Raw genomic sequence first — 15,207 nt, forward strand, 5'->3', positions numbered from 1 at the left:
TTTGTGGTGTGGGCGGTGTTTGTGGTGTTGGCAGTGTTGGCGGTGTTTGTAGTGTTTGTGGTGTTGGTGGTGTTTGTGGTGTTTGTGGTGTGGGCGGTGTTTGTGGTGTTTGTGGTGTGGGTGTTGGTGGAGTTTGTGGTCTTGGCGGTGTTTGTGGTGTTTGTGGTGTTGGCGGTGTTGGCGGTGTTTGTAGTGTTTGTGTTACCGGAATTGTTGGCGGTGTTTATGGTTGTTGGTGGTGTTTGCGGTGTTTGGAGTGTCTTACCGTGAGGTTGTACTCTGGGTAGGTCTCGTAGTCGAGGGGGTTCACCAGGCGCAGCGTGACGTCGGTGCGGCCGCGCACGGCGCCCGGCGATACCAAAAAGTCGGCGGCGTTCTGTCCGACGAGCTGCAGCGTGAAGTCGCTGTTCACTCCCTAATGGGGCCACGCAGAGGAGACACGTGCAATGCGTGCGACGTTCCAAAAGGGCTCTTCGAGACACCGCCGATGGCAGTGCACAGAGAGAGAGAGAGACGCGCGGTGATATAGAGAACCGACAGCGGGAGACGACGCGTGAAGAGATCGGGAGATACTGAGACACCAAATAGAGACGTGGAGTGAGACAGAGAGGAAGGCCCTTGGATTTACATGGAGACAGACATATGTAGAGAGATACAGAGACACACACACATATTGGCCAGTGTGGGGAGGTATGGTCACACACCCCATTACTGACAAGTGTGATTGTGTTGGGAGGCCTTTATCCAGCAGTGGACTTGCAAATGGCTGGAAATGAGAATAACTGTTGTCATAATTGTGTTTTAAGTTGGAGTGTCATGATAAATATATTAGTAAACATCGGTTCATAAACTTGTAATATATGCATAAAATCGCATGTGCAACAATTAATGTTTCAACGTTGTATACAGCATGGATACAACATGGAATCACGTGACCTCACCGGCCAACGTTGACCGCTCGATTTAAAAGTTTTAAAATATATATTAATTAAAATCATGACCTTAAATCATAACCAATTAATCGCGAGGTTATAAAAAAAACAAACACATCCTGAGTTTCTAGCTTTCGCAGTCAATATTGGCGTACACCAGTGCGAGTGATTGCTCCACTTGTGGCTCGCTATTCCACCGAGATCTTGTGGATTCCAGGAGAGCACGGTGAGTCGTAGCACTCTCTTTTTCAGGAGGATCCTGCATTTTATTTGTCAGATGTTTTCAGCCGATTATGGAGAATTTATTATAGATGTGGGTGGAAGCCAGAGCACCCGGATTCTTCCAGCGTAAATAAAGATTATGATTCTTCTGATTCTGCTTTCTCCTTGCGAGCCAGGTTATGGCTCCTCCAGCGATGTCCATGGGAAGGGAGTTTGACAGCATTCGTGCGATCCACCAACCCTCGCCGCTGCCTCCGCCACGTTGGGGTTAGAGGCCCACGTGCATGGCCACCACAGCCCTGCTCTGCTGAGTGGAACCCTTTATATCCTGCTCTGGGGCAGAGAAGAGATATTTTACCGGGGAGATAGTTCAGTTCAGACGCTGGCAATTGAAGCAAACTGATTCAAATATAATAATTCAAAGGAACCTCCCCCCTCCCCCTCTACATTACAACAATGGAATTCAGCAGAACTAAAACTTGTCTGTCTCAGCTGCTGGAGTTCTGAGGATCAACGACGGACGACCACAATGTGGCGTAGAGCGAGAAGAGAGCGTATTTGTTTGACAGCTGCAGTTGACGTGGAACGGGCAAGAAGGATGTTTTTTTTGGAGTGAACATTCTCGTGTTTCGCTGATGTAAAGAAACCCCTTAAATGCTACACCGTGAGTCCTTCACAAGCAGCACTCATGCTGAGTACACATCCCAATAGAGATGTATCTCCGAAACATGTTTTGAGTAATTTGTATTGTGAGATTTTTTTTATCTTATCTAAGATGATTAGAAATCACGAACGGATTAGAATAATGTTGGTGCCAGGTATCATGGTGAATTATGGCAATGAGAGAACACAGCACGTGACTAGAATTACACCTCGCCAAAAAACATCCCTCAAGCGATGTAAAAAATATGGACGTTTATTTGGCCCAACGTGATCGATACGGGGCAGCCCGTGCCAAGCTTTCCACAAACACGGGCCCGAGGAAAGAGTTCTCCCGGCTCATTCCGCTCACTTTACTGGGGCGCTAAATCGTGACGCGGTGGCCACCAATTTCACGCACGGAAAATCTCCCAAATTGCACATTTTTTGGGGAATGGGAGGGGGCAGCGCAGCCATGGCATTACGTCCGAGTGATTGTGACGGGTGTTGATTGTTTGATGAGTGCTTGCCCAGAAATCCGCCTCCAGTTGTAGTGTGTGGCAGATGGGAGACGGGGTCTTGCAGACAATGCACCTACGTGCCAAGGATGTTTGCTAATTCAATCTGGGTTCTAAAATAAGTTGAACATCGCTGGCGTATATGTGACTGTGTGTGTATGGGGAGCGGTGGCGCAGGGGTTAGCACGCTGCGCTACCACCCCGGTAACCCGAGTTCGATTCCCACTCATGGTCAACACCGCCAGTGACGATAATCTGAACCTGTCCTGGGCCCTCATCTAGGTCGACTCCACCTCAAATGAGGACCTGGTACAGTGTGTAAACATCGCCACGAGGGAGACAAGGGTGGCCCCTCGTGTGACGTGCCGGCCTTCATAGGTGCTCGCCAACAGCACTTGCCCCAACAGTCTGGTCAAGCTACAGTATACAGGGGATCTTTGTCTTTATATATATGTGTTTGCTGGTGGGGACTTTGAACATCGTCCTTATTAAATAATCTGCCAATAAAATCTACAAGCATCGCTAATCTCCTGAGCCACAATGCTTAATCGATACGCTGACATCTCACTCGCTGCCAGAGACACAACTTGGAGAGATACAACCGATCTATCGTAAATAAATGGACCTGTTAGCCAAGGAACCCACGCTATTCCCCTGCGTCTCGCATACGTCCTCCCGTACGTGCGCGTGCCACACGGACCGAGCGCCTGTGAAGAATATAAGCGCCATGAGAACAATCTAACTTCTGTGCGCAGGGCACAGGCAGATTACGAAAGCTCACATGTGTGCACGCGTTGTGACGCACATGGGGCCCAAGTGCGCGTGTTCGTAATCTGCCTGCGTGCACGCATTGTGACGCGCATGGAGCCTGTGGCGGTGCGCAGCCCAGCCAGTTAAGCGCCACGCGCTTGGCCGACGGGATGCCAAGGGACGACGCCGGCATGCTTCACACGTTCATTTGCACGGAGGAAATAAATAAAAAAAACTCGTACCGATTAATCACTTAGTTCCGCTCGTCGTGAAAAATGGCGCTACGTTGAGTTCTGTTAATGTAGCCAGAAAGTTTCCATGTTGCAAATTAAATAATGTGATCGACTTGACAACACCGACGTTGCTCTCAAAGCATTGATAGAATAACACGTTATTTCATTACACTTCTCTAAATTCACAACGACGTTTCTTTTTCACGTTGGCGGAGTGGTGATGGCCAACGTGATGACACAATGTGAGATATGTTTATAGTGTGTATATACAATAATAGAGTGACAATTTGAAACAGTTTGGAAAGGAGAGAAGAAGGAGAAGAAGAAGAAGATAGCAATCGCTCCACACTCTGAATGCAAATTCACACAGAGGTTCCATCCCCAGTGGAGCCTGCAAAATTGAAAGTACCACTGCCCCAACGTAAATTAGGGTCAAGTCCATTGCTCCAGAGCAGCGTCTATGGAAAAAGGGGTCTTGATGCAAATGTAATGGCTGCTTTGGTAGGAAAAAAAAAACATGATCGGCAATTCATATATTTTCCGAGCAATTGTATTCCCTCCCCATTTTTGTGTTGAAAAAAAAACAAAACAGGCCCGTCGCTTAAATATTTACGCGAAGGGGATACGCAGATCCTCTCAGGGAAGACTAGTGCGCGACTGCTGAAGGAGCGCGAATGAGAATTTGGCAGTCGGCATCGCGTGTCAAGGCGACTTGGTACACGCACGCACGCCAGTGTGCAGTGCGTGCAAGCGCACGGGCTGAAACGAACGCAAGCAGGTACGCGCGCACACACACACACTCGCATTAACGCGCACGTGCAATCACTGAGCCGCCGCCACACATGCCCCGAGCCGAAGACGCAAAATCGCGCAGCAGTCCGTTTCGATATTCGTTTACAAACCCAGATTTATCGTAGGAAATAATGCAAACCCACACGCACGGATGCAAAAACAAGCATGTGTGGTAAACATCAGGCCGCATGTAGTTGACCGGCGTGCAAAGGCGCGCCGCTGCACACCAACAGCACGAAGGTACAACTCCCATCCTCATGCCTCGGATGCGTGGCAGGCAATCACCGCACTGCACATTTCAAAGATCTCGGCCTTGTCCAGACCACCGGCTCAAAGAGTTGAGCGCGTGGCCATGCTAACTGTTTGGGTCGCCAACTAAAATTTCAAAAAATTGTTGCCATCCCAACTGGCAGCAGTGAAACCGAGACAAGCGTAGACCGGTTTCATCCTATTTTATGAGACCTCCTTTGCCAGTAACAAGATATAGGAATAGGTTTTACCCTTTTAACTGGCACAAAAACTGACACCTTTATACAAGGGATCATGTTTGCAATAACCACAACACAAGCAGTCAAAATGCAAACAAAAAAGACAACTCTGATAAGAATATGCACTGTCCTTGAATTTGATTGGTCCACACCCGAGACGGCTTTTCTTAGAGCCTAGTCTCCATTGGTGACTAGGCTCTAAATTCAAGGACAGTGCATATTATTATCAGAGTTGTCTTTTTTGTTTGCATTTTGACTGCTTGTGTTGTGGTTATTGCAAACATGATGCCTTGAATAAAGGTGTCAGTTTTTGTGCCAGTTAAAAGGGTAAAACCTATTCCTATACGGTTTCATCCTCATTAAGAGCTCCCCAAGCTGTCACCATCTCCCATTGTCCCATGACGGTAGCGGATCCACGAGCGGATCCGGATTTAAAGTTGAACGCTGGGGGCCGTCGCGGCGCACACCTGGTCCTTGTCGACGACTTGGATGAAGAGCGGCATGGCGAAGCCGACTTGAGCCAGCTCGGAGACGGTGAGCGCGTACTCGGAGCGGTTGAATGTCGGGGCGTTGTCGTTCTCGTCCAGGACGGTCACCCCGAACGCGGTCTCCACCAGCGCGTTGCTCAACGCCCCGTTCCCCAGCATCTCGGTGGCCTATGATTCAAACAAACAAATATATCAATAATTAGAAATTGCCGAAGTTTCTCATTGCGCGAACCAGCACTGGGGTGACACTCATCACAGTTGATGTATCTGAAGCCAGCAGTGGAAATTCCACATTGATATTGCAGAAGATAGTCTGTCCATGACAACTGCTGTTGATAATTGTATTTATCCTAAACGGTGATGATTCCCCGAGACCGCACCACCCTTATATTCCAATTTTCGATCCCTCCACTGGCTCCCACTATAATTCCAGATCCATTTCACTCTCTTACCTCTCCCCTCCCATCTTACTTTACTCCCCTCCAGGCACTCTCCTGCCTCTCCCATCTCACTCCCCTCCCCTCCAGGCACTCTCCTACCTCTCCCCTCTCACTCCACTCCCCTCCAGGCACTCTCCTACCTCTCCCATCTCACTCCACTCCCCTCCAGGCACTCTCCTACCTCTACCATCTCATTCCACTCCCCTCCAGGCACTCTCCTACCTCTCCTCTCTCACCTCACTCTACCTTCCCTCCAAGCACTCTCTGGTCCAGCAGCTAAGGCTCTCATGTGAAGTCCCCGGTCAACCTTCGCTCAGCGGGAGGTCGCTCTTTCTCCTCTGTTTCGTCTAAGGTCTGGAACGCCCGTATTTCTCCAGACACCCATGTTGTCAATTCCTTACCCCTGTTCAAGCCCGGGCTCGAGGCGTTCCTCATTTCCTCTGCCTCCGACTGGCTGCCTCTCTATGACATTGATTTTCCCGCTGTGTAGCGTCCTGAGGAGCGGTTGCATCTGGACGCCGTCTCCACACCCGTCGTTCGTGATGTTGCGTCCGGCGCTGTTCCATCAGCACCGTCCAGTTAACCATAGCCTAACCGTAATTAAATTAATACAAATTACACGTGGGATTTGAAACTAAAGCCCTCTTTCAAAATAATTTCATCTGGCCGGTTTAATATAATTGTTACTGTAAGTACTCTACAAACAAAATTATATTATAATTTCTAATAATCCTGTCCAGCATTTAGACGAATGATATTTATCATGAAACAACATTAATGGTGTAGAGGAGAATGCAGTGTGAATCTATATGGCAATAGCTGATGGAACTGGCGCCAAGGCCATTAGGTATGTGTGATAAGGGCCAATGAGAAAACAATGTATTATGTTTTAATCAAACAATACGGGGGAGTGGTTTTGTCTTAGAGCCCGAAAAGGCCACTTCTCAATCTGTGCACCGTGCGGGCGAGGGGTGTGGGTCGCATTTTTGAATTCTCATTTCAGCAAAAACACCGCGGCCGCCGGAGTGCCAGCAATGTAACCACCGCTCTCCCACGTGGGTGTCGGCAGTGTAACCACCGCTTCCCCACGCGGGTGTCGGCAGTGTAACCACCGCTCTCCCACGTGGGTGTCGGCAGTGTAACCACCGCTCCTCCACGTGGGTGTCGACGTTGTAACCACCGCTCTCCCACGTGGGTGTCACGCAGTGTAACCACCGCTCTCCCACGTGGGTGTCGGCAATGTAACCACCGCTCTCCCACGCGGGTGTCGGCAGTGTAACCACCGCTCTCCCACGTGGGTGTCGGCAGTGTAACCACCGCTTCCCCACCTGGGTGTCAGCAGTGTAACCACCGCCCTCCCACGCGGGTGTCAGCAGTGTAACCACCGCTCCTCCACGTGGGTGTCAGCAGTGTAACCACCGCTCCTCCACGTGGGTGTCGGCAGTGTAACCACCGCTCTCCCACCTGGATGTCGGCAGTGTAACCACCGCTCCTCCACGTGGGTGTCGGAAGTGTAACCACCGCTCTCCCACGTGGGTGTCAGCAGTGTAACCACCGCTCTCCCACGTGGGTGTCAGCAGTGTAACCACCGCTCTCCCACGTGGGTGTCGGCAATGTAACCACCGCTCTCCCACGTGGGTGTCGGCAGTGTAACCACCGCTCCTCCACGTGGGTGTCGGCAGTGTAACCACCGCTTCCCCACCTGGGTGTCAGCAGTGTAACCACCGCTCTCCCACGTGGGTGTCGGCAGTGTAACCACCGCTCTCCCACGCGGGTGTCACGCAGTGTAACCACCGCTCCTCCACGCGGGTGTCAGCAGTGTAACCACCGCTCTCCCACGTGGGTGTCGACGTTGTAACCACCGCTCTCCCACGTGGGTGTCGGCAGTGTAACCACCGCTCCCCCACGTGGGTGTCGGCAGTGTAACCACCGCTCCTCCACGCGGGTGTCGGCAGTGTAACCACCGCTCCCCCACGTGGGTGTCAGCAGTGTAACCACCGCTCTCCCACGTGGGTGTCGGCAGTGTAACCACCGCTCTCCCACGTGGGTGTCAGCAGTGTAACCACCGCTCTCCCACGTGGGTGTCGGCAATGTAACCACCGCTTCCCCACCTGGGTGTCGGCAGTGTAACCACCGCTCTCCCACGTGGGTGTCGGCAGTGTAACCACCGCTCTCCCACGTGGGTGTCGGCAGTGTAACCACCGCTCTCCCACGTGGGTGTCGGCAGTGTAACCACCGCTCTCCCACGTGGGTGTCGGCAATGTAACCACCGCTCCCCCACGTGGGTGTCACGCAGTGTAACCACCGCTCCCCCACGTGGGTGTCACGCAGTGTAACCACGGCTCTCCCACGCGGGTGCCATGCATGCACAAGAAGCAGCAGCATTGATGTCGACCTTGATTGACTGTCCTATTCCAGGTCTCCCGCAGGATCTCAGTGGTTGCTCACCTGCCTTTAAATTAAACGTGTAAATTAAGGAATGCTTTTTATGTACTGAGATGTTTTATTGCAGTCATCCCGCTAAGATTTTAATTATGATCAGATAGGTTTGTGCGGGATCAATCATCAACAAAAAGTGTGGAAGTGTTATGAGCCGCAACGGTCACAGGCCACATGATTGCGTGTTTGCTCTGTATGTGTCAGTTGGCACCCTGGACACACTTTTTTAATGCGATGTTCCATCCAGACGGATTATGCAGGATGAATATTTTAATGAAAATAATATATTCATTCAACGAGCCATGGTCTAGAATGTTGCATCGCAGATTTTGTAGCACGGCTACATAGGAGGCTGAACTAAAATTGAAATGCTGTTCTTTGAGACATCTGTAGATTAAACTGTGTGGGTGAGTGTGGGTCCCGTTATAAAGTAAACGCTCTTGAATAAAAATAGAATAATCGTGACATTTTGGATTCCTCATGACTGCAAGTGCTTGTTATGATTTTAATTATCCTGTGTAATGGTGTGAATCAATCCACTTTGTACGGCCTATGACAAGTCCATCTTGTAGATACTACACCTCGAGCTCATTGCATTCCAAATCAGAGCCATTAAGAGCTGTCAAACGCTTTTTCCTCACCGCCCGAGAGCTTTGTCCACTCCTCACCGAGAGCTTCGTCCACTCCTCACCGAGAGCTTCGTCCACTCCTCACCGAGAGCTTCGTCCACTCCTTCCACTCCTCACCGAGAGCTTCGTCCGCTCCTCACCGAGAGCTTCATCCACTCCTCACCGAGAGCTTCGTCCGCTCTTCACCGAGAGCTCCGTCCGTTCCTCACCGAGAGCTCCGTCCACTCTTCACGGAGAGCTCCGTCCGCTCCTCACCGAGAGCTTCATCCACTCCTCACCGAGAGCTTCGTCCACTCCTCACCGAGAGCTTCGTCCACTCCTCACCGAGAGCTCCGTCCGCTCTTCACCGAGAGCTTCGTCCGCTCCTCACCGAGAGCTTCGTCCACTCCTCGCCGAGAGCTTCGTCCGCTCCTCACCGAGAGCTTCGTCCACTCCTCGCCGAGAGCTTCGTCCGCTCTTCACCGAGAGCTTCATCCGCTCCTCACCGAGAGCTTCGTCCACTCCTCACCGAGAGCTTCGTCCGCTCCTCACCGAGAGCTTCGTCCGCTCTTCACCGAGAGCTTCATCCGCTCCTCACCGAGAGCTTCGTCCACTCCTCACCGAGAGCTTCATCCGCTCCTCACCGAGAGCTTCGTCCACTCCTCACCGAGAGCTTCGTCCACTCCTCACCGAGAGCTTCGTCCGCTCCTCACCGAGAGCTTCGTCCGCTCCTCACCGAGAGCTTCGTCCGCTCCTCACCGAGAGCTTCGTCCACTCCTCACTGAGAGCTTCGTCCGCTCTTCACCAAGAGCTTCGTCCGCTCCTCACCGAGAGCTTCGTCCGCTCTGCACCGAGAGCTTCGTCCACTCCTCACCGAGAGCTTCGTCCGCTCTTCACCAAGAGCTTCGTCTGCTCCTCACCGAGAGCTTCGTCTGCTCTGCACCGAGAGCTTCGTCCACTCCTCACCGAGAGCTTTGCCCGCTCCTCACCGAGAGCTTCATCCACTCCTCACCGAGAGCTTCGTCTGCTCCTCACTGCCCACGGGCGCTGGTTGCCACTTGCGAGAAAGGTGGCTTCAATCCAGGCGCCAAACCGCCCATAGCATCGAGGGCATTGGCTACCGCACAACGTGGGTTTCTGAAACGTACCCCGTATCTATTACACTTACGTGTATTTACTCCCAGAAGTAAATGTTGATTAAAGCTTGTTTGTGAATCTTTGCTCTGCCTTGAGTTTGCTATCGATCACGTTTGTTTACGAGCCCAATGGATCACACTACCTAACAGTGCCCCAATGTAATGTGTGCAGTATGAACGATGCGTTACATTTCGGTTGTATATAGCATCTCAAGAGAGATGCTGCTGTTCGACGTTCATATAGTGCCAAGTGATCGTGATCACACCGAGTGTGATTATAGTTCCTGAGTGCGCTCTTCACTGCGCAGAAGCTTTCACTTTTGTTATTTATAACTTCAGCAGCAACGCCGAGTATCCAGCTACAGTGAGAGAAAAAAGTATTTGATCCCCTGCTGATTTTGTACGTTTGCCCACTGACAAAGAAATGATCAGTCTATAATTTTAATGGAAGGTTTATTTGAACAGTGAGAGACAGAATAACAACAACAACAACAAATCCAGAAAAACGCATGTCAAAAATGTTATAAATTGATTTGCATTTTAATGAGGGAAATAAGTATTTGACCCCTCTGCAAAACATGACTTAGTACTTGGTGGCAAAACCCTTGTTGGCAATCACAGAGGTCAGACGTTTCTTGTAGTTGGCCACCAGGTTTGCACACATATCAGGAGGGATTTTGTCCCACTCCTCTTTATAGATCTTCTCCAAGCCATTAAGGTTTCGAGGCTGACGTTTGGCAACTCGAACCTTCAGCTCCCTCCACAGATTTTCTATGGGTTTTAGGTCTGGAGACTGGCTAGGCCACTCCAGGACCTTAATGTGCTTCTTCTTGAGCCACTCCTTTGTTGCGTTGGCCGTGTGTTTTGGGTCATTGTCATGCTGGAATACCCATCCACGACCCATTTTCAATGCCCTGGCTGAGGAAAGGAGGTTCTCACCCAAGATTTGACGGTACATGGCCCCGTCCATCGTCCCTTTGATGCGGTGAAGTTGTCCTGTCCCCTTAGCAGAAAAACACCCCCAAAGCATAATGTTTCCACCTCCATGTTTGACGGTGGGGATGGTGTTTTTGGGGTCATAGGCAGCATTCCTCCTCCAAACTCGGCGAGTTGAATTGATGCCAAAGAGCTCCATTTTGGTCTCATCTGACCACAACACTTTCACCCAGTTGTCCTCTGAATCATTCAGATGTTCATTGGCAAACTTCAGACGGGCATGTATATGTGCTTTCTTGAGCAGGGGGACCTTGCGGGCGCTGCAGGATTTCAGTCCTTCACGGCGTAGTGTGTTACCAATTGTTTTCTTGGTGACTATGGTCCCAGCTGCCTTGAGATCATTGACAAGATCCTCCCGTGTAGTTCTGGGCTGATTCCTCACCGTTCTCATGATCATTGCAACTCCACGAGGTGAGATCTTCCATGGAGCCCCAGGCCGAGGGAGATTGACAGTTATTTTGTGTTTCTTCCATTTGCGAATAATCGCACCAACTGTTGTCATCTTCTCACCAAGCTGCTTGGCAATGGTCTTGTAGCCCATTCCAGCCTTGTGTAGGTCTACAATCTTGTCCCTGACATCCTTGGAGAGCTCTTTGGTCTTGGCCATGGTGGAGAGTTTGGAATCTGATTGATTGCTTCTGTGGACAGGTGCCTTTTATACAGGTAACAAGCTGAGATTAGGAGCACTCCCTTTAAGAGTGTGCTCCTAATCTCAGCTCGTTACCTGTATAAAAGACATCTGGGAGCCAGAAATCTTTCTGATTGAGAGGGGGTCAAATACTTATTTCCCCCATTAAAATGCAAATGAATTTATAACATTTTTGACATGCGTTTTTCTGGATTTTGTTGTTGTTATTCTGTCTCTCACTGTTCAAATAAACCTACCATTAAAATTATAGACTGATCATTTCTTTGTCAGTGGGCAAACGTACAAAATCAGCAGGGGATCAAATACTTTTTTTCCCTCACTGTACCAACCCAATCACTTCCATTGTGCAGCACTGTCGCAGCGGCATACACATCTTACAAACAGCCAAACATTCATATTGATCATCACTTCATCTAGGCCAACATTGCACTTAACGAGCCAATTGACATAAAACGCAGTTTACTGCCACCCTAAAGCAGCAGGTTATTTCTTACCTAACTCCATCCACCTCCCTTGTCTCATCACGCCGATGCTATCAATGACGCCCCGTGTTTTTCCAACATTAAATGCATCTTTTGTTTTGGTGCCGCTGCGTTGGCAGCGGTGCACAAGCACAAACAACAACAAAAACTGAATGTGTTGGTCAGTAACGATGTGGTCACAAAAGAAGTATATATTTAAACTATTTTTTATTTTACCAGGTAAAGCCCACTTAGCGAAAGACCTCTTTTTCAGAAGCAACCTGGCTATCACAAATCATAGCTCAATGAAATGGCTTATCACAGGGGAATTTAGAGCAGCTAAATACTCTAAACGCATGTTGATTATAAATATAGGGAAAACCATGGAGAGAGAGAGAGAGAGTCACCGCAAACTCAAACTATGAAGACGTCAGTGTTGGGATCGAACCCACAACCTCTTCCATAGCAGGCGAAGGCGTTAACATCTCGCCATTGGTGACATCACATCTATCACGTGGTTGTGCACTTACACAGGCAGGACATTCGTTCCGTCTGCGTGCGACCAAGACGCCAGCACGTGTTACCATTGCGAGGATGCCACCCTGATTGGTTACGACTCCTGCAAGACATTATCATGCAAGCCAGGAAGTGTAAGGGCTTGCGGTAAAGCTGGACTCCGCTCTCACCCGGACTCGCAGCGTGAGCCCAGCGGTAAATGCCACGTTCTCCCTGTCCAGGGCTCCGTTCACACTCAGCAGCCCACTCAGAGCGTCCAGGTAGAAAATATCATTTGTGTTGCCTGGGATGTGGGGGGGGGGGGGGAACGCACACAGACAAGCAATTACTGGTAAGGAAAGATTTCACCAAAAGAAGATGCTTCTCCAACCGTTGGAAATTTCACCTGTCATTTCGACAGCCAATTCCGAGGCCTTTCATTCCTGCCAGTACCACACGCCATGTTTAGATATTTAGCCTAAATCCCATCCATCACACAGACAAGCGCACATCAGTTGTTTAACATCATAATATGTTTTCCTGGGCAAAGATATTTATTTTTGTCATTTAGTAAATCCTACTTAGAAATCGAACAGTTTCTTTGGGGGGGGGGGGGCAAAAAAGGTCCTGAAGTATCTGCGACATTTGGCATCCAATTTTAATGGACATCTTCTCACAAGGCTTTTCTCATTTCTCCAGGGATCTATGGGGATCATGATACACTGTAACACTGTCCTCTATGGCAGAATTGTGGTGTGGGAATTGCACACCACAAAGGAAAGCCCCCCGCTCAGCCACTGACTGGAACTCGGAGAGAGATTAAATAATTATTCATTTTCTTAAGCTTTTCATTTGCACACCACTCGATCGTGGTATTATTGAGAGATTCATTCCGTCACTTTAATCAGATCCACGGGAAGGCAAGCACATGCCCCTTGAACGAGGCCGCCACACTACTGCGGGCATCTTCGCCGTACCTGACACTATCCTGCAGTCACGGAAGCTTTAAATCAAAATTTTGTACCTGACACTATCGAGTAGCTGACGTTCCGCGGATTTCCCCGGTCCCCATCCTTGGCTTGGAGAGTCTGAACAGATGTTCCCTGCGTGTGAAAAATAGGACAACCGAGTATAATGGTACAATAAGCAAAAAAGCTTTCCAGCATCTGACATTAATTATTTTCTGCCCCCCCGTGGTTGAAGGCTTTAGAGGCAACCACTGAAAATATGTTTAAGGCTACCGCTTGAATGCAAATCACTACTGTTTGAAATAAATATAAATAACTCACACATTTTAAACAGGTATGGAAGGTGGCTGAGTGGCTCATGGGTCAAAGCACTCGGCATGCACTGCTGAGATCCTGGATTCGAATTTGGGTTGCAGCTGCGTGTGTGATTAAACGAGGTTCTCGTGAATTGGTCTCAGCCTGGTCACCAATGACTGCACAGGACAATAATTGCATTAAACACGTGTTTTTGTCTCACCTTATCCTACTAACTTATAGGTCTGAGAATTAAAAATTATTTATGAATGTCAGTTTTACTGCCACACGATGAACAAATTATTCACAGCAGGGAGTGTGGGGAGAGAGCAGTGCCCTCTCATGTGTGGAGTCAGAGGTCACGGAAATATGCTTTTTTGTTATTCAATCAGCCTGTAACACCATGTTCTCTGCATTGTTCGATGCACTTTCCATCCCCTGTATTCTAAATGCGGTTGTGTCTTATAATTTGCTAGATGTGTGAGACCAGATCTGTGTAACTTCATTGACAACGGACAAGTTTGGGGCACGTCTTACTTTCCGGAGAGTCTTATAATCTGGCTGATAAGGAAACGCTAACCCGCGGGCTGTTCTCGAACGCACGGGGAGATGCACTGCTCTCTGAGTGTTACAACGGGAACTCTGTGTCATGACATGAGGCTGACAGCAAGATTGAGATTGAGATATCATCGGCGGCATCAGGCAAACTGTCAGTCCACCGCTGGATGAAGGCCTCTGCATGGCGCTGCCAAAATTTAGATTTCGTTGGCAGAAGAAAAATGGCGGGGAGAAAAAAGCAAGGTGTGGATTTCCAGACAGAGGCGACGCAGGAGCTGCGTCGCGATCGTGCGGGAGCGGCGACGCTCTGTGCGGATGATTGGAGTAACAAAACAAGGAGTGTCGCTGTGGCCTCCCACCATGACGTCACAGCTGCCTGGCCACAGAGGGGCAGGCGGCATCCACGCCGGCCGCCCTCCTCCCGGGCCAGCAGCGCATTCTCCCGCTAACAAACACCACTGCTCACATTTCCAAAATGGATTATTATTCATCTTCTTTGGTTCTTTCGGTAAAGTCACGTAGAATGAGAATAAAATAATAAATTGATAAAATTAAATAACACAATAACATTCTCACGACGTTTCGGCCACAACACAAGCCGGCCTTCATCAGGTGAAGGGACGAGACTGTCTGGTATATTATTGTTATTTTATTTTATCAATTTATTATTTTATTCTCATTCTACGTGACTTTACCGAAAGAACCAAAGAAGATGAATCATTGCAGTCACGAAAGCTTTAAATCGAAATTTGGATTATTATTTTTATTATTTCACCGTGAGCTTGGTTGGGTCTGCGGACAGAGGGGAGCGTGAATAAAAGCAAGCTGGGAGGGTTCCTCTGGCTCAAGTTAATTCTTTGACCTCAAGCACTGGGACGTCATTATATTGTAACACTCGCAAAAAACATTTGTCAATGGCCACAAGATGAAATGGTGTTCTTATGTGGTCTCGGTTAATTTCAATGTATCCTTTTGTTCTGTATGTGTGTGTGTGTGTGTCTGCTTCTGTTGTTCAGCTGTAATTGAGCCCCCTCGTGTGCGACGGGACGAGCCTTTCATGAGGCTTGTCTCTTGGAACCCGTGCCGCTTCTGCCAAACAAC

The 15,207-nt window shown here is 49.3% G+C and overlaps 1 protein-coding gene across 2 annotated transcripts in view; it reads right to left on the minus strand.

Annotated features, from left to right (window-relative positions):
- CDH23 (cadherin related 23) overlaps window positions 1–15,207 on the minus strand; it is a 234,593-nt gene that overhangs the window by 150,598 nt on the left and 68,788 nt on the right. For both annotated transcript variants that reach the window (XM_032949465.2, XM_032949466.2), the window contains exons 10-13: window positions 13,311–13,389; window positions 12,478–12,590; window positions 5,042–5,230; window positions 266–415 (exon numbers count right to left, since the gene is read on the minus strand). In XM_032949465.2, coding sequence (XP_032805356.2) covers window positions 266–415; window positions 5,042–5,230; window positions 12,478–12,590; window positions 13,311–13,389 — 531 coding nt within the window. The remainder of the gene's footprint in view (window positions 1–265; window positions 416–5,041; window positions 5,231–12,477; window positions 12,591–13,310; window positions 13,390–15,207) is intronic.

This window comes from Petromyzon marinus, chromosome 8 (assembly GCF_048934315.1).
Source record: "Petromyzon marinus isolate PM22_M1 ecotype Great Lakes invasive population chromosome 8, UKy_Petmar_22M1.pri1.0, whole genome shotgun sequence".
Taxonomy (NCBI): domain Eukaryota; kingdom Metazoa; phylum Chordata; class Hyperoartia; order Petromyzontiformes; family Petromyzontidae; genus Petromyzon; species Petromyzon marinus.